General features: G+C 40.8%; 1 protein-coding gene across 2 annotated transcripts in view; it reads right to left on the minus strand.

Annotated features, from left to right (window-relative positions):
• LOC110975151 (RAC-gamma serine/threonine-protein kinase-like) overlaps positions 1-20,158 on the minus strand; it is a 48,008-nt gene continuing 27,850 nt past the window's right edge. The window contains exons 5-13 of one of the 2 annotated variants that reach the window (XM_022227349.2): positions 19,431-19,554; positions 17,552-17,683; positions 15,150-15,215; positions 11,948-12,139; positions 10,601-10,729; positions 9,065-9,279; positions 8,384-8,471; positions 7,582-7,687; positions 1-4,481 (exon numbers count right to left, since the gene is read on the minus strand). In XM_022227349.2, coding sequence (XP_022083041.1) covers positions 4,408-4,481; positions 7,582-7,687; positions 8,384-8,471; positions 9,065-9,279; positions 10,601-10,729; positions 11,948-12,139; positions 15,150-15,215; positions 17,552-17,683; positions 19,431-19,554 — 1,126 coding nt within the window. In that variant the 3' untranslated portion in view covers positions 1-4,407. Of the gene's footprint in view, positions 4,485-7,581; positions 7,688-8,383; positions 8,472-9,064; positions 9,280-10,600; positions 10,730-11,947; positions 12,140-15,149; positions 15,216-17,551; positions 17,684-19,430; positions 19,555-20,158 lie in introns of both variants that reach the window. The other variant, XM_022227348.2, reaches the window with a different exon arrangement.

Raw genomic sequence — 20,158 nt, forward strand, 5'->3', positions numbered from 1 at the left:
TTGTTTTCTTCGAATATTTAATTTGTAAAGTCCCATCACATGCACGCTCTTTTCTCTAATACATATGAAGTCAACATTTACTAGTCCACATTAACAATACCACCACATCAGTTGTAACAATCTGTACAGTTCACTGTAATGGCTCTTTTGTATGGTTTATCTTTTATATTATTACTCTACAACTTAAAATAGTGACTACAGCAGTTCCGTAAGGCTGCCCACCTGTTCGACTAAGTTTCAGTCCATCAACAGAAATAAACAGATGCATCAAATCTTCGTGGTTCAACTTATCCGATAAAATACAATACAGAGACTTCCAGGATTTCAATATATTCTTAAATAAGCAACCAACAAAAACAAAACAGACGTTTACTTTCACTTAGCCCAATACTGTCTTTAAAAAAAGCCAGGTGGAACAAGAAAAAGACCCCTCCCCCCAAAAAAACACAGTTGCAGGGAGGAAAATTGGCTCAATGGCACCTTCTCATACCTTTGGGGTCAAAGTTGGCATTTCATCCAGCACTATATGTTTCTCCGGGTCTTCGTTTCCAACTTCAATGAGTTTTCCTCCACTTGTTCAAAACAGTATTCCGCCAGCCTGCCTCGTAAGATTTCTTCAATCCCCTAAGCCATAGTGACAAAGTTGCCTTGGTGGGGGAAATCTCAGTACATGTTATATACTTTCCTGCAAAGATCTAGGCTCTTTGTGATATCTCCATGACAAGATCCCATAAAATGAGTCAGACAGCCATTTGTCCCCTGTAATTTTGGTTTTAATAGTTTGCATCAGAGAGAGAGCAAACGGAGCTCACTATTTTGACATATCACTCAGTTTGGCTTTATGGCACGAGCAAAGAAATTGATGTAGGTGAACAATGTTGAGGGTTCCTATTGACTCACTCAGCGCAAAATTCTTTTTAAGGCCTTTGATTGAAAAAAGGGGCTCTGGCAACTTGTGACTCATCTTAGTAGGTTTTGCAACTTTTTCATCTGAGCTTCACAATTTGTCAACAAGAATGACAATCACGGCCAATCAAATTTTAGCCAGTCATGGGCCAATTTTCCAAGCCTTGACTTTGAAACTACGGCTTCATCTCAAACCCCAGACCTATTTTAAACTGCATCTACGGAAATCAAGATGCTGCCAAATATGGGCTTCATACAAGATCGTTTGAGGTTCCCAAGGCAAAATGAGAGCAGTGTTGAGGGTGTCTCAATTCTCAATGAGATTTGAAGCCAGAGGCCTAAAGCGAATATTCGGATCACGAAACAGTACAGAGCGAGTTCTGATAGCCTACTTTAAATCTGTGCTGAGGCATTGCCAAATGAGGGACAGTGCTACCATTATTTGGTTGGTTGCTTGTTACACACCCATTAATAATACACCTACCTCCTTTTCATAGGGCCACAGTTCAATTGTAGCTCATGCAATTTCAGATACTCATGGTAAATGTGGGAAATGCAAAATGTAAGAGTAAAAAAAAAGTAAGCTCCTAGTTGTTTGGGGTTTTTTTGGACAGCATAAAAACATTTCAATTTAAAGAACAACAGCTGCCCATCTAAAAAAAAAAATAGTCTTGTGTGAACTTTAAAAATCGTAAGTCTGGGTGATCACAAAAGATTAGTCCATAAGATCTACTACTTCATTTTAACATTTCATACCATTTCTACAGGCTAAAATGTGAAATGAAAAGTTTTTTACTTCCTTTTACCAAACATTACTGCATGTTAACTCAGTCTTTACTGGCAAAGTTATAATACACATGTACATTAGCACACATATGTACGACCCAACATAGTATATACAAAGCTGTGTGCTCTATCTCATGCTTGTGACATTTGACCTTCAGCAAATATAGTTTTTAATAAAATAAAGACAGCTAAACCGATAGCATGGTGACATTTTTTATGTTAGTTTGAAAACTCTAATGAACGATTACAGACTTGCAGTGCATGAGCCAATTCGAGTTCAACAAACTCAAACTAAATGAACCACCTCATACAAACTACATTAACTATACACATCAGTGATTTTTTTAAAAGCCTATACAAAAGAGATAGGGCAATTCAGTGACAAAATAAAAATATACAACACAATATAACAAGTACATTCCTTTAAATATTTCTTTGCCAAAAAAAAGAAGAAGAAAAAATTCCCAGAATAAGGTTGAGATATTAAACACCGACTGGGTAAAAAAAGTAAAACAATTTGTGAAATGTTTGGATTAGATCATGTTATTACCCAACATAAGAATTAAGTTAGAGGGCTGTGGTGATCCTCCGTAAAGAAAGTATATCTTCAATGCATGAAATTTTTACTACTGATTGTTCAATGCCTTCTTCAATTAGCCTTTTCTTTCCAAATCTGGTCGCAGAGACGGCACAGCCAGGAAAAAGAGCACCTCAGTGAATTCGAGGGCAACAAGTCCTACTGAAAAAAGAAAAATGCCGCAGCATCCAAAATCTTAGAAAGTAAAATTATAAGCTACAACTATTTTCAGACCACACGACACCGGACATCTTGAGGGTTTTGGTTTCCAAACTTTCTCCAGAGGACTGACATATAACAGCAATACACAAACAGTCAGTCTTGAACAATGTGTGTGGGATTTCAGTTAAAAGCTTGTAACATTTCTTTGAACAAGTTTGGGCCAGACTTCTTAGACACTACAACCAATGTTGTGACCCTCATGAGCGTGCTACAATTAATCCTGGACTTTGCTTTGATACTGTCAAACTTCACACTTGTACTGCTGCCTCGCCAAAACAAAAAGCCAAACAAAGCAAGACAACTCTGGTATCCTAATGTTGACACATGTGCAAGGAATTTGTTTCTGCGCTAACAATGAGATTCTCGGGAATGCAAATATACACAAAAAATTCAGATCGATGCTCCCAATGTGCACACCTTCCTTCCAATATTGCATCGCAGTCCAAGAGGTAGTTATGCAAATTCCATTTCCTCCTGCATGAATATGTATGGCCCTTATCTGCATGAGCCAATCCCCTAAATTATCACCATGGGTCAGGAACCAGTACCCGGCATGCACTTTGCGGCTGACTTGACTGGTGCCTAATTTCGACCAAATATGGCTGCACTGCTTAATCTGACCAGCTGGGTATTTGCAGTGAACAGCTGAACAGAGCTCAGTTTGTAAAGATTTCATTTTCTAAGAGCCGATAGAAAGACGCTGAATCACAAAGCTATTGTATCCCTGGTTACTGCACATCTGGATCTACCTATTAGTTTTAATGCAATGCAGTCATGAAGGCCCACTTAACCAAACTTTATGTTCTTAAAACTTTGGAGAAATGAAAGCTACACGTACCTATTTGCTCCAGGCATGACAAAAGTGACGAGAAATTATTGTCAATAAACCAGCGCCAACATCAGAGATGGATTCTTTGTATTTTCGGACTACCCAGAAGTAACCACAGCTATTGAAGGCAGCTAACATGTTGAGGGACAAGAATGTATAACATTACCGCATCATGCGTCTGACCACACTGGTGCTGCACTTACTGAATTGATAATACGCAGAAGTTGCAAACATATTTCAGAAAATCAACAGCAGATCAAAGAGGTGTGCGGATATAAAGTAGAATCTTGCTATGCTGAACGGTCGCTACATGTATATCAAACATTCTCCTAACACAAATGACCCCCTCGGGCTACAGCAAAAGACATTTACAGCAGTGAATAATACAGATACAACGTATTGAGAAATTGGGGAAAATAAGTTACAACTTGTACAGTTCCCCTCAATCCTAATCAGTATTTTTTTCCCAATCATTTGATGATCACCATCAAATTGAAGAGAAAGAAGATATTCTGCTACATGAGCACTGACGACAAAAAATCCCAAATGCCCACCCATGAACATTTCTAGAGTTAATCTCACAAGCTCTAATTCTGCCAATTTCGTGGAATCCCCTCCCCCCCTGCTGGTTTCTGACCTAAATGTCATTATGGTATGCCCCCAAATTGATTGCAATACTGATCAACTGTTTTACTTTCCACCGTGTGTTTCATCATGAAAGCTGAAAGCTTTCACAGCCAATGGAAGTTTTGTTTGGGGGGTGTGGAACATTCGGTAAAACATGGCAAAAGGCATCCACAGTCAAAACAAGAAACAAACCAGAAAAAAAAAGGAAAACATGCCAGTCGATAGCTGGCCATCACAAGAAAGAAAACCAACACTTACAATACATATTTCTGGTTCAGCTTTTATGATGGCCCTATACAATGGATTAAATATTGCAGCTTGTTGCCCAAAACCTTTTCTTCTTTTATAACATGTGTTCTAGGACCGCTGAAATCCTCTCTACTGGAGACATCCTTGGAGTTTTTTCCCACACAGGGATGCTTGTTGCCCTTTTTTGTAGCAAACCTACCGCTGCAGAGCCTTAGAGATGTCCTCCCTTGTCACCAGAGTAGGAAAATTTTTCAAACTGCGGCAGCCCGGCGTCGGTTGACAACTCTGCTGCAGAGAACAGAAGGGTACGGTGGGTGTAGGGGTTGAGACAGACAGAGAGACAAGGCAGACAAATTGGGTGGACAGACAGGGAAAGGGGAGATTGGGTCAAGAAGACATTGCGCAACAGCAAAACGAGACAGGGCATGACAAGAAGAGAGACGATAGCAAGTGGTTAGTCTTGCACACTGACACAGCTTAAGTCCTTCTCAAGCATTTTCCACTGTAATCTCCAACTTGGTTTTATGTCAGGTGACGGGCCCGTGGCAAAACTCATTTGAAGCAAGATATGGGACAGAGAGAACCTCCCCGCCTTTGTGTCATTGTTTGATCGGAATCTCAGGAATTCTTTACAGACTTCTGAGGGGGATGTTTTAGGTAACAATAGTCTATAGTGTGTATAGGGATTGGACAGGTAAGGGGGGTACCCCTCTTTCCCATATCTTGCCTGGTATAGCAAAACTGGTCAAGCATTCAGAGGGAGTGGCATTTCATGTGGAATTTTCCTTAAATTGTTAATGCAAAGTTTACTGTAGTTGGTTTATTTACAAATCAGCGAACTCGGAAATTGCTGAATTGATACTAGGGGTCAATTCCTTTGTGACAGGTGTAATGCAACACTTGAATAAATCCCCCTCAGCTGATTGGTGGGTTCTTGATCACATATTACTGAATAACATGTCACAGCAATGCACGGCGTCATTGTTCAACTAGGAGCCCAGTCAACATTAAAGTAAAGTTTTATTTTATGGAGATTGAAAGTTCCGTTGCATGGCTGATAAAAAGTCTGAACTCAAAAATGATGCAGAGATTTATTATGGGGATGTGCCGAATATTTGATCGATTATCAAATATTCAGATATCATTTTCCAAATTTGAATATCCGAATGCAAAATTCTTGAAAAGGAAGGGAGAATTTTTTTCTGTTTTAAATGAGAAAAATGGCACTACGGAGGCTTGTTTCAAGCAGAAAGTTTCAAATGAAAGTGACTCAAAAAGTAACATATTCATTTATAAATTTAAAGGAATAGAAATGTTCAACAGAGCAAGAAATATTGTTCAAATATTAAATCTTGCTAAATCGTGGCTGGAGATACTCCTAGACGTGAGAAGCTATTATAGTGATAATAATGTAAAATTGTGTGCGTTATTGCAACTGATGTGGTTTATGGTTTATGTATATGGTTTAATCATCAACAATCTGCCGGTCGGTAAGACCAAATATTTGGATATTAATCGAACTGAAGTTTGAATATTTGAATAGCAAATTCTTCAAATTGACTCGGCCCTAATTTATTCAGGAATCATTCAGGTGCTTTAATAAATCATGTACATGTATATGTGATGTATACCAAAAGCAAAATATGAGTAACGGCGAGAAATACAAACTACATGTATTTTATCAAAGCTCGCTGTTGCTCACAGTTTGCTTTTGGTAGCAACTTTCCCGCCATTCATAGTCAACAATATCTTGTACAATTATTTTCATTCAGATGGTTCCCTATGTACTGATTAGCAAACTGGCAATTGACAACCAAAGATGCAACCATGCCCCAGGACCTTGTTCTAGACAGTCAACTGCAGTTACATTGTCCAAGTATCAATTACTTGGGTGGTTTATTTCAACTACAGTTAAAGGTTGTCACGAGAATTTTCTCCCACTTGCCACCTCATGAAATCATCGTTACCACTACCACCATGAATCTTCATTATTGGTATATTATCCATGGTACACAAACAACAATTATACAGTAAGGGGTCACGACCATTTACACCTGGCTTGGAAAGGGTCCCACAGGATCCTGGGCCAGTTTGAGAGCACACCTCACATTTGGATAGAGCTCATCCAGCACAAGACCTTCATGATCCAAAGCTTTGAAGCTATTCAGACCAGTGTATCAATAGCTTACTGTGGGAAGATCCACAGCTGAACAAAAGGGAGCTTAATGGATCAGCCAGTGCTGTTGAGATTAGTGAACCACAAGCGAGCCCAGTCTTGGATAGTTTATGTTTTGCGCTTGGAAACAAGAGAGCCCAGCTGAAAGAATGCCTTCATCTGCCTGCCTGCCTGGGCTGGTATTTATTCAACTGGGCTTTATTCAACTGGCAACACTACGGCCCTTTTCAAACCGGGTTTAAATGGTCTCCGTCCCTACGCTATGCCACTCCCCCTTCTTTCATGCCTGTTCCCAGGGCTTCCAAAAAGTTGCTAAGGTTTTGTGTACAGCCTATCTGGTCTGACCAAAAATACCCCCTCACCAGCAATGAAGAGACAGGTTGGTGGGGAGTTCATGCACGCAACTGACATGCCACCAGCAATTGGTCAAGCATGCTCAGCACAGTCTGCAACAAATGCACATTGCCCATAGACACTGTCCCCACCAAGAAGGATGTTGTTGCTCAGTGACAAACCATCCTCACTTGTTCGTGCACTAAAGCAGACAGCCTGCCTCTTCCAATGTTATACGCAGGGATGAAATGGATTACTGCTGCTGAGGTGAACATTTCCTCCTACAGTGAGGGACTCGATCTCAAGTCAAATAAAGAATCGATGTGCAAAGTTTCCTTTCTGTGACGGAACAAGGGAGTGTGCACTTTTGCATAACCACCATGGTCCCTTGGTGGGGAACTCGACCCAGGTTTAGTAGTGTCTGACACGGTCCATGCTGAGCACGCGCAACCAATTTCTGTTTGAATGTACAGTCTGAGCATGTGCACAATGCAGGAGAATGAGCCCGACTGGGAAACTGCCCACTAGCTTGTCTCTTCAGGGCCATGCGAGGGGGTGCTTCGACTTGGGGCAGATTATACACTGCTTTAACACTTTGGTGCAGTAACTTCAGTGAAAGCCACTGATTATTTCTACTTGAAACAGATACTTTTCAATTACAATAGTCAACATCCTCTGTGAATGGTTGCAAGGTCCATTCTTTTCCTTTGCTATACTTCTCTGGTTATTCCCTCAAGAAAATGTCACAAGGATCTTCTCACAAACTAGTGGTACATGTCGAAACAGTCAATGCTCGTGTAATAATAAAACACATGCCACAAATGGAAGCATTCACAAGTTACGGAGAGTGGTGTCTGCCTAAGAAATATCACTCACTGTTCTCATCCGGTGGAGTGAGTTCCACAGGCTCAGCAGTGAACTCTTCATCAAAGTACCTGGTGTCCGTCTCCGATTTCACACTTGGCTTGAAGGGTGGTTCGATCTGAGGAATATAGGACAGCAGGGAATTACAACAGGTCAAATCATCTCCACAACATCTCCCCTCCACATTGATGAGGAACTGAACTCTGTTCTGCACACCATTGAGAGCAGGACAGTCTCACAATGCGCAAGATTTCTGAACACATTCTGAAATAGTCTGATGCCAATTAGCATCTCTTCCACAATAACTATTTGAAAGATAACATCAAAATGTGGCGAGGTGAAAAAAAACACTCTTGATTTGATTGCAAGTCAACATACTCTCATCAGACTGCAAAAACAATCTGTCTGGATCTTTGGACTTCAACATTCAGTTCATAGTTGAAGATGTACTGAAGTGTAGCAGAGAAATTCAAAAGACTTGAACTGTTAGATTTCCACACTCTGCAGCACGAACAACTGATATGTCAAAAATGCTCCCGAGCATTTGCATTTGTGTTGAATATGACTCGACAATCAAAGCTGAAAGAGCCCTCATCATGAAACAAGGATACATCACGCTTCAAAACATGAGAACGGACTCATAAATCTGAACAGCAATTAGTGACATCTTCAAATCAAACGTCTTCGAGAGTGCGACTTCTAACAATCTTTGGGGACTGATCGACTAAGAATCAAGATGGCAATGTTTAATGCATTTCTGCAAGCTCTTGCGGTCGACTTTGTAGGCAGGGGTGACGGATGTTTCCAGATGTACCTTTTTGTTGTAAAGGTCCTCCCAGTTTATACTGGCAAAGAACGGGTGCTCCATGATCTCCTGAGCATCTTGTGGACCTCCTCCCAGCCTAAAAAAACAAAAAAACCCAAACAAATCCAATTTTTTAATTAAAGATCTCATTTAACAAGTCTGGTGGTTTCAACCGAATCGCGTCTCTTAACTGTTCTCATAGGGATTTCTTTATTGAAGGTGGCAAGTCAATTCTTCATTTAGAAACAAGCATCCAGCTTTACCGATACCTGTACTTGCATCAAAGCCAAGGCCCCACCTTATACAAGTATTTAGCAGGAACTCCTTAAGGCCAAAAACAAAACACTTGTTTCATGTTTCCCAACCTACCATATACTGACAGCACAAATTTGAACTGCAACCAAGACTAGATACTGCTTTATCTCAACATATATTCACAATCTACCTGAGCCCTGCCACTGGCCATGAGATCTGGTGAGATGCCTTGTGACATATTAAAGGCCAAGTGTTCTTGGGGAAAAAGACAAGGCTATAATCTTTAAACATAAGTTACTAGAACAAGCTACCATACTGCAGGTTGGCAATGTGCTGAACTCCTTGTCAAAACTTGGGAGTGGCGACACTCTTTGCAGAAGTGTAATATTTGTCCATGCCAAGTTTGAGTGGTTAATCCAAGGTCCACTCACGTACCGCTTTGCCGGATCTTTCGCCAGAAGACCACTTAGTAATGACCTGGCACTTTCGGTTAACCTCGCTGGGAACTTGACCTCCTCCACAAGGATCAGCTCGAACAGGACCTCATGGTCGCGGCTGTAGAATGGTAATCGGCCACACATCATCTCGTACATGACGACACCGGTACCCCACCAGTCGACGGCCCGGCCGTAATCACTGTCTTCTAAAACCTGTAGGCAAATGACAACAAGCCTTGGCTCTCTGCTATTTGGTTTCATTTATGTGAGATATACAGTTTGTTGTAGTTTACCTTGACACCCAAATCTACTAGTTTGTCCAATGAAATCGTTTCTCATGACATTATTGCCAGCGGCGTATCCAGCTTTTGTGTTGGGGGCAAATCAAAAAGCAAATGCATCTTTGGACTCATTCAGCATGATGCTGTGGACAAAAAACCCCTCAAAAGTCTTACTCACTGTCCAGACATCCTTGCTTTTATTTGCCCCCCCCCCGGATACGCCACTGATTATAGCACATTTCTTCTTGGGTGTTTTTTTTGGGGGGGCCAAAATTTTGCCTTTCGAAAACGACAAGAAACTGCATCAGCCTTACAGTCAAATGCTACAGACACTGACTCTTGAAATTAATTTTTAATATCTGAATGACGTACATGTATCTCACCCAAACCTCAAATTTTGGAACACTCTGTATGAACAAAGGGTTGAGTGCCACAGACAGTCTGCCTTCACAGACTTCACAACCTTTGTGCGTGCGCAAAACAAGTACATGGGGGCATTAATGTGTATACCAGTCCGCAAGCAGTGATGAGTCACGCTTGGCATTTAAACCCATCAGAATGTGCAAAGTGCCCTGTTCAAACATCCTCTGTATTCTCTGTGAACTGATTAAGCCATCCTAAATTATATAAAATCCATGAAATCTTTTATAAAATTTGAAGCGACTCTACCCATTTCAAGGAGCAAGAGGTTGATTACTAGGTGAATTTTAAGAACAGTACCTTCAGTACTCAAAAAAAAACAGACACAAAACACAGTAAAGGGGGCCATTCACAGAAGCAGAGTTTCCTCCATGCGTAGTTATAAATTTCTGTGTTGAAATAAACAAAATCATTTATGCCTATTTGAATAAAACAGTAGTGCACTTATTACAAATTTTTTACTCCCTTTTGTAGTCACAAATCGACAGAACAACATTGACCTGTGGTTTTGGCAGTAAAATAGACATTAACTTTTATTTTAAAACAAGGATAACTCTCTGGAATCAATCTAGTTATTGTCTCCACGCCGATACACATAAAAAAAGAACAGGTCGTGGAGTGCTCAGGCACGGCAAAAGTGTAAAACCATCAGGGACACGCAGCTCACATGACAATAACTTATCGGCCCCCTCATATGCATAACAAAAACAAATACTGGGCACAATTTGGTTGGAAAGAATTTAGAGATGCAGTTGTTTCTGTAACATGCAGTAGTTTGGAAGACTCGTGAGCATTTCAAGCGAGAGCAGGGCAAATAGATAGAAAGGGCCTACCTCTGGTGCCAAGTATTCTGGCGTTCCGCAAAATGTGCTGGTCGTGTTGCCGTACGACAGGTCCTCTTTACACAGCCCAAAGTCCGTTATCTTGATATGACCGTACTGATCCAGCAAAAGATTCTCCAACTACCAAGTGAAGACAGTCAGACACATACAGAGGAAAAGAATGATAATGCCAGCTACTGGTCTCAAAGGACAAGACAATACACTGTAAGCCCATATGCCTAATATGAAACATGTCCAAGGTCATTTGGGAACAGCAACATGCTCCAGTGAGGTCTACCCTAATTGGTCTGCCTCGACCACACGTATACTTTGCTCACAAATGATCTGGCCTTTTTTGAAACACCGAACTGGCTCGATGTTACACACTTTACAAACTCTGAGGTTTGACTTCAGACATCTGAGTACATACGTTGCTATATGAGGCTGCTTCTTTTTATCCTGAAATTTCTCACGTTGGGTTCCCTTTGAAAAAGGTTTGGTTTTTCATTTGTATTTTGCTTTTGTTCTTCAGTGGGGTCAATATTCTAACAGGGTCAGTGGCAATAAACGGTTATATTCTTGAGTTGGGAGCCAAATAAATTGGTTTACTTAGATAATCACAGAATTCAAAAGAGAAATTCTTACTGTCAACACAAAGTACAGTGTACTATAAATGACAAATATTTCAGCAGCAGAAATTAAAGAAAAATGAAAATTACACAGCTTTTCCCAAGAATATTTAATCTTTCCAACTTTTCCAAAGATTTCCTTTCCAAACTTGGTTGCAAATCCACAAATAAAAGGAAAGGCAAAATAACAGGAACAGTCAAATACGCAGTCAACCACTTTTTCACAGAAATCCCACGAAAACTGGTTGAGCCAAAGTTTCCTGCACTAAATAACACCATTGTACTCGACCGATTTTATGGGAATCACGAATGTCTACATAAAAAAGTTAATATTCCCTAATATAAAAAATAAATAATAAAAAGAAACTCTGATCATTAAGTTCCAAATTGCACATCGTAAATTTTTTTTCTGGTATTTCTTTTCAGATTTCAAAATTCTACAAAAAAGGTCAAGGTGCAGGAGGAAATTTTTATATGAAACTTGGAGGCTACCAAAAGCATGGCATTCCTGCGGAATCTGAAAATCCTTTTTTCCCCCAAACCATTCAGGGAAATTCCATGGAATTAGCTTGCCTGTCATCTTCTGTAACACGGTCATTAACCAATTTTTTTCAATCTATCATAGTACATGACAGGGTCCTACCTGCTAATGACAAACTGCTAATTTCCAAATACAACCACAGAATTTAAAAAAAGGCGGCAAGAGAATAATACAGTCTAGAGTATGCACCTTGAGATCACGGTAGATGACATTGCATTCGTGGAGATAGGTTAAAGCTGAGATTATCTCGGCACCATAGAAACGGGTCCGATCCTCCGTGAACACTCGCTCCCGTGACAGATGGAAAAAGAGCTCCCCACCGTTGACATACTCCATGACAAAACACAGCCGGTCGGTCGTTTGGAATGAATACTTGAGTGACTGCGACGAGAAAGAGAAAGGGTCACATCTGTGAGCAACACATGTATGTGTTCCATGCAGCAATTACTATATCAGAGTAATGGCACTACTGAGAGTCAAGCCAGTCACTCCTGTTGAAATGCGAGTCTTGAGTGATAATAAGCAGTATGCCCTTCTCCAAGCTGTTTTGAGCTCTTTCTATGAAATTTCACCAAGTGAGAAACGTTTCGTGAGACGTACCGGTGCTCAAACCAATGACTCCCATTCAGTAATGCAGTCACCATTTCATCTGGTAACTAATGGTTCATCCAATTTTCTGACAAAGTTGTTTTTTTTTTCGTACACTGTGCTAAACTCCTATGCACTGAACAGCAAAGCAACCAGGTCAACGTGCCAAATTTACTTTTGATTGCCAACATTCAAAGTCTGCAAAATCATCAACTATTTTCTGGACTCCGAAACAGAGCATTTCATGTGCATGTACTATACAAGTACATGTATTCTATTCAGTTTTAAAATAATTCACTTTTGAAAGCTGTCTCTCTTCTTCTTCCAACCCCTAGCCTGCTTAGAGGAACTCATAAATACAGTAGGCTGTGATGACCTGTACAAAAACAAACAATGTACTTGTACATGTGCGATATAATTGCTTAGTATGACTGCTTAGAGGAACTCATAAATACAGTAGGCTGTGATGACCTGTACAAAAACAAACAATGTACTTGTACATGTGCGATATAATTGCTTAGTATGACTGCTTAGAGGAACTCATAAATACAGTAGGTTGTGATGACCTGTACAAACAACAATGTACTTGTACATGTGTGATATAATTTTGCCCAAACATCAACGCAGCAACAGTCGAAATCCATGGCACGGCAACAATACCAGACCAACAGGTACTGTACTGCTCCCAATGCACTGCACACAATCATGACATGTACATGCATGGAGTGCCATAGGAAAACCAAACATACATGTACATGTACTACTTATATACATGTATTTAAGCACACAAGAACACCGTATGGTGTCTTGACAATGACTCAAAGGAGGTGTGTTTTGACGTTGATAGCAGCATGGTACCGCAGCCGCATTCATTCAAAATAGACTTGTTATAGTCAAGCGTGGTATTTTTCTGGCAAAAACAAGTGGCAAGCATGAAACATTTGCCTAGTTTATTCAGTCATCTGTATGACAGCAGCTTGGAATTATTTAATTAAGGAATATTTCTTTTTTCCGACCGACCGACCCTCCCTCAATTGAAAAAAAAACATGAAAACCACACAATATAAAAAGGCACCCTAATGCACTTAACAGCTACTGTAGAAACCTCTTATTGGCATGACCCCCTACATGTAAGGGACTAATGAGTAGAGGTAGCATGGACAAAGTCTGATTAACATATACTTTGCTGTACTTCTTATGGTTTCTCGTCTTTGAGGTTGATTTTTATGCTTTTTAGAAATCACTCTATTCATAATAGGAGATTAGTTGCTCATACATGTATGTACATGTCTCCTTACAGAAAGTCTGCTGGTCTCTGAATAGTTTGAATCCAAATGCTGAGCCCCAAACACAGGGATGAGTTTATATGTCCTGCTATGCACCTCAAAGTACAAATGAGAAACTGAAGGTGAGCATGTCATTTATACATGAGCAACCTTCTCTACTCCTAACAATAACCCAAACAGGGTGAGGGTATTTTTCGTGGGTTTCCTAGGATGAGTCCTTGGGTCACACTTTTTAACTAGCATCAGTTGCATTTCAGGCTGTTCCTAGGGAAGCGTTTTTTGGAGAGAGAGGGAAGCTCTTTCCAACAGAGAGGCATTGGGGAATGACCCATGAATCAGACATCCTATCTGCTGATCATGAAAATTGATGCCAGGAAGTCAACCCTTGAGGATTTTCACCCTTTTAAGGTTTGGCCTTGATAAAAAATCGATTTTTTTATTTCAAAAGTGTTTTAATTAGTCCTGCTCTGTCCATTGGAACCTCATTTCCAACTAATATAAGAGAAAAATTTCTAATGCAGTCTTAAACCTACGATGTTTCAGGCTTACATGTTTTTGCATTTATCATCACTCTTAAGTCCACTCAATATTTTCTAACAGCTATCCTTCGTGGGTCCTATTATCTTTTTCTTCCTGTATTTGGCATTATACATGTCAACAATTTGCCTAAACATTCTCAACCCTTCAGGAAGTGAGCTGAATCAAGTCCGATCACATCTGTTTGCAAGTATGGAAATGTAAAGAGAAATTCAGAGATGCCATTTCTGTTGGCATCCTGCGGGTGATTTATCCAGCTATTCAACCCCTTTCAACCTTTTCTTTCGGGAAAAGTTACCAATTCAACAAGGACTTGTCATCCAGCGACACTCTCATGAAATATCCACTAGACTGTAGCAGAAGACTGGAGAAAAAAATTCAGCCTTAACAAATGTATCATCGCCTCCCCCCCCCGGAAGTTTGAAAGCTTTCTAAATTTGGCAGAATTCAACACTTTGTAACAGCACACCCACAATACTAGGACACCACATTCAATATTTGATAGATGGAAATACGTGTACATTGTATGTTTCACATATGCGCAACAATGTAACTGGTTTTGGCATGTTACTACACTAATTTGCATTTATAACAATTCAATAGCCCACTGTATTGGGGCCCGCAAATGTCTCCACAGAAAAGTACATATGCTAAAAAGAAGTGAGGTTATTACTACAGTGGTCTACAAGCATTACACTGAGCTCTATTCTTTCAGATTTGAGGATGTCTTAGGGTAAATCTGAAAATCGCAAGTAAGATATAAAATTTAAATTTTAGGGGGGGACTTATCGTGCCTTGACATGATTTCCATATTTACCCCAGTCTGGGGACTTGAATGAAACAAATGCAACAAAACAGACAAAAATCTGAAAGTCCAGTGAAGGTGAAGGTTAGCCCCAGCTACGAGCCTGACCTGACGCAATGCTGCAGGTCAAGGCATGTCACCCTGGGAGTCAATGTCAATCTCTAACACATCTTACCGTCAGGAACGGATGGCGGGTTCTCTGAAGGACATGACTTTCAGTGAGCGTGTGGGCAACTTCATCCTAGGGAAAACCGAGAGGAAAAAAAAAAAAAGAAAAGTGAAGTGGGAAAAACAGGAAAGGATGACTAACGAGTTGGCTAATTGGAGGGAAAACAGGGTCCCCGCCGCTCTGACTTTTTGGGGGAAGGGGATGCACCCACCTTCCCACCTCAGGGTGAGTCACCTGGCTTCAACCCCCCTCCCCAATACAACAAGGGACTTCAGAATCTACCAAAAATGTCTGCAGCTCGTTGCTTATGGTGTCCAGTGCTGTAGCTTGGCCAAAAGCAAAAGTCGGGATGTTGAAGGTCACAATATATAAGATGGGAACAGGAAAAATCTCAGCTACCCGTAGTGTCCACAGCCTGTAATTCTGCAATTCAACCTAAAGAGGAGGACCATTTGATTTTGCAATGGGCAAACTAAGCCTGGGCTACTCGCACCTCCCGACCGAGTCTAAAGGACATTAACAAGCTGCCTGGATAGAGTAGCAGGACGGTCTGCACAAATTTACTCTTGCAATTTCAAGCCAAAGGGAGCTGGGATTCATGCTCATTTCAGCATCCCGTCTTTGCATATCATTCACATCACACAGCACCAATGACATCTTCTTACAATGGATGGGCAAAAACTGACGTCTAGAAAATGTAGGACTCGGGGCAAGGAAACTAGAGGTTTGGCTGGGACAGCAAACTGAGGGAGAGAGGACATAAAGGAAGTACATGTACATGTGTAAAACTGATTGCTTTACACAACTTTGAGGCAAAAGCAGTACGAGTGTCATCCATCGTTCAACGAAGCCCGAGGCACCAAAAACAACATGTGACATACATGTATATACATTTACCGGTATGCATGCAAATTTTATGCAACCAAGGTTAGTTAGCCTCCACAGAGACTTGGAGAGCATGTCTGAAAAAGTTTCAGAGCTGGTAAATGTGCTGTTTCAATAGTTCTGAATGATTCAGTAAATGCACATGGCCTGATAAAAACCTCATACACAAGTCAGCCATACTGAATTCAAAGTGAGGTTAAATTTTTATTATGAGACTTGAGAATACAAACTAAAGCAACGAATTTCATTACAGATTGATTTCATTTAAAATGATGAATAATTTAAAATTTGTGATATACATGTACATTATCATACCGGTATCTATATGTCTTAAGCAACATGTATATACCTCAGACAGTCTCCCTATTCAACAGTGAGCAACTTGACTGTGTATTAACATTTGATAATGCCCGTTGTGTGAATCAGGTGCTGGCACCTGGATACGAGCCAGTTTAATCAATTCTGATTGGTCTAGAGTCTGTGTGCACGCAATGCACCACACGCATGCCAAGTCCATATAAGGAGATTCTTTTGAACAACTTGCAGAAGGAATATACCATGAAATGGATGGGGGTGTTCGGGAAAATGGAAAGTAAAATTCTGGAACAAAATCATTGGAAATCCATCACACATTGACTTTTTTTGACTTTCTGACTAATAAGGTATTTATGGATGGGAATAAACGTGCTTGGTTAACACCGGCTCTGGGGAATGAATGCTGATAATGCCCTCACTTGCAGCTTGGGCATTAGTCATGTCCACTCTCCTCAGCCAGTCTTAAACGCACGTTTTAAAACTGGCCAAGCACATACATGTATTTATTCCCTTATTAAAAAATGAAAGTGGGACATGGAACCCCAAATAGTCTGGCACCACCCGTTTGACAGATTCTACTGAATAAGACAGATTCAGGGCACATGATCAAAAATGACATCCTTCTGAATTGGGTCTATATAACATGTACATGTACATCGGCCCAATCAGTCTGCATGGTGTGGCATGTGCACGGGGCCGATTCCAGAGTGCCAAGTTTTCCTTCACGTCACCAAGCTTACGGCTGTTGAGGGCCCATAACACTTGCCTGCTGACTAGTCAAACTTTGAAGGCAAAGCAGGTGTCATTCTTGCATAATTAATGAGCAAATGTGCACGGGTATGACAGACGGGGGCAAAAGTGGGAGGAAAGAAAATTTGCTGGGGAATTCCCAGAATCAAATTAAAAGTTTCAAGAAGAAGTTTCTAGAGCTTGAAATTTTGGAGACAAAGTTGAAAATGTAGTGCAAAACTCAGTAAATTTCCACTGAACCCCCAACAGAGTCTTCAAAGCAGAGATCATGAAAATGAGTATGTCTGGAGTGGTGGGTCTAATGAAGATTTCGGAAGTTCACTCCCAGCATCCAAAACAGGGAGTGTGATTTTTTTCGGGGGGAGGGGCCAGAAAAAAACTTTTCTTGAAATAGACATTTTTCATGGGACAGAAAGATGTGGTGAAAAAGAATATCAATCAAGGAAACAAAATGATACCTTTGCCACGATCACTTCCTTTTTTAATATCTTGATGGCATACAGCTCCCCGTTTGTCTTCTCTCTGACGAGCAGGACTTTCCCAAATGTGCCTTTGCCTAACATCTTAAGAAACTCAAAATCTTGAAGAGTCTGCAAGAGTAAAAAAAAAAAAAAAAAGCAGAAAAAATATTTAACATTCTTACCATTAATTTCTTCCAGCTTTCAACTGCTCGGGAATATTGCACAGGGAAATGGTCTTTCCAAGCAATTTGATGATTGAAGCAGGAGGAAGATTACTAGGTACCAGCACATACATGTACATGTACATGTAGCTCTTTACTACTGCACTTGTAAAACGGTTTGTTTTTTATTTACTGCAGATTTTGTGAGACACTGCAATGACTAAAAGGTAAAAGGAGATCACAAACGAGGCATCAAGGCAGGTAATTTTGCTACACATCTGCACCAGCTGCACGCACTTCAACTTGGGCAAATTTCGTTGAGAGAGTTGTGTTTGTAAGCCATTTATTGTAACTTGGGCATTGTAAAGTGTACTCGCAGAAGTTTTGCAGTGCAGAGCTTTTCCAATTGGATTCACTGGGTTCCTGTCAAACTACCGCTGCTCTGCAGAGAGTTTCTGCAGACAATTTTGGTCTGTCACCTTTAGTCACTGGGAGCACAATGTAAAGCAAGCAGGGATGTAAATCCTCTGTGTACTCTGACTGGACTTGAGTAAATCTGCTCAGCCGAGGCAGTTTTATCCCCCCCAAAAAGTTCAATAAGAACATGGATTTTGATGGAATTGTAAAAATCTACAATGATACATCAACTTTGTTGAGACTCTCACTTAAAAAATGTTGGATGAGAAGTTTAAATGGCAGTTTACCACATGTCTATGTTAAGACATCAATACAATGCACATGCGAGAAGCACTGAAATGCTGACTTCTACAGAACAAAAACCTGGAAGGCTTATTTTAACCAGAACACTGCTAATTTTCAACACGGTGCCTGGTTTTCCAGCATAAGGTACTTTGTTCTTACAGTAAGGGGAATCTCTTATTTTTGGCTTCCACTCAGTGTGGCAGGAGCATTAAACCTGGACATACATGTACATGTACCAGTATCCTTTCACTGAAAGTGCCTGCTATGATGTATAGATGTACCTGTAACGGTTTTAGCCTCCCATAGAAGTTGAGTCAAGAAGTTTTTCACTTGGTGAGTGGAAAACAAATGGTCGTACACCCAGACTTTCCCCCAGCACCCACCTTTGTATGCCTCTTCTGTATACTCCTATTGTCTGTAAGCCTCCCATAGAAGTTGGGTCGAGAAGTTTTTCACTTGGTGAGTGGAGAACAAATGGTCATACACCCAGACTTTCCCCCAGCACCCACCTTTGTATGCCTCTTCTGTATACTCCTATTGTCTGTAAGCCTCCCATAGAAGTTGAGTCAAGAAGTTTTTCACTTGGTGAGTGGAGAACAAATGGTCGTACACCCAGACTTTCCCCCAGCACCCACCTTTGTATGTCTCTTCTGTATACTCCTATTGTCTGTAAGCCTCCCATAGAAGTTGGGTCGAGAAGTTTTTCACTTGGTGAGTTGAGAACAAATGGTCGTACACCCAGACTTTCCCCCAGCACCCACCTTTGTATGTCTCTTCTGTATACTCCTATTGTCTGTAAGCCTCCCATAGAAGTTGAGTCAAGAAGTTTTTCACTTGGTGAGTGGAAAACAAATGGTCGTACACCCAGACTTTCCCCAAGCACCCACCTTTGTATGCCTCTTCTGTATACTCCTATTGTCTGTAAGCCTCCCATAGAAGTTGAGTCAAGAAGTTTTTCACTTGGTGAGTGGAAAACAAATGGTCGTACACCCAGACTTTCCCCCAGCACCCACCTTTGTATGTCTCTTCTGTATACTCCTATTGTCTGTAATGCGGGCATTCTGCTCAGTGGTTTTCTCCTCGTTTGACTTGCTCACCCTCTCTACAACATCTCTTATTGCTGCCATCCATTCGTCCCTGCAACAAAGAACAAAAAACCAACATGCATGTACATGTAACTGATCTTTCACCATTTGTGAGTTGGCCACACCCTTTGGACAACCCTAGGAATGTACATGCAGTTTTGCATCTCAGATTTTGTATGTGCTGCATCCATTTTGTATCATGTAGTGAGCCAGTTCGGTATTTCAAAACAGCAAGGTCATTTGGAACCAAGCAGGGTAAGACCCCCTCCCCATTGACAGGGCAGTCTTTGCAAGTGCGTCCGAATGACCTGGGACAGGCTTCATTTCGGGCATGTGCAGTGGTAATACTGAACTGGCTCACTGGACAACATTTCACAAGCTGCACTGACTTGACTCTGTCACAATGGCTGAGTTCAGGCGGCTTGTTCTCGTTTGTTAATGAACAGCTCGATTGGTTGTTTGTGGGTCAGTCGCTCGAATGCCGGCAATGTTCAACCGGTTATTAGCGCTAGTAGTTATTTGTGCCAAGCAACATGCAACATGGCAGCGTCCTTGTGCATTCTTCGAGAGTTAATGTTGGATAACTGGGCTAACTTCTTTTCCATTTAAAAAATTCATTTCTGTCATGGAAAATTATTAGTATTAATTTTGCAAAA

The sequence above is a fragment of the Acanthaster planci genome, linkage group LG01 (assembly GCF_054643075.1).
Source record: "Acanthaster planci isolate LZ-2023a linkage group LG01, COTS_SCS, whole genome shotgun sequence".
Lineage (NCBI taxonomy): Eukaryota > Metazoa > Echinodermata > Asteroidea > Valvatida > Acanthasteridae > Acanthaster > Acanthaster planci.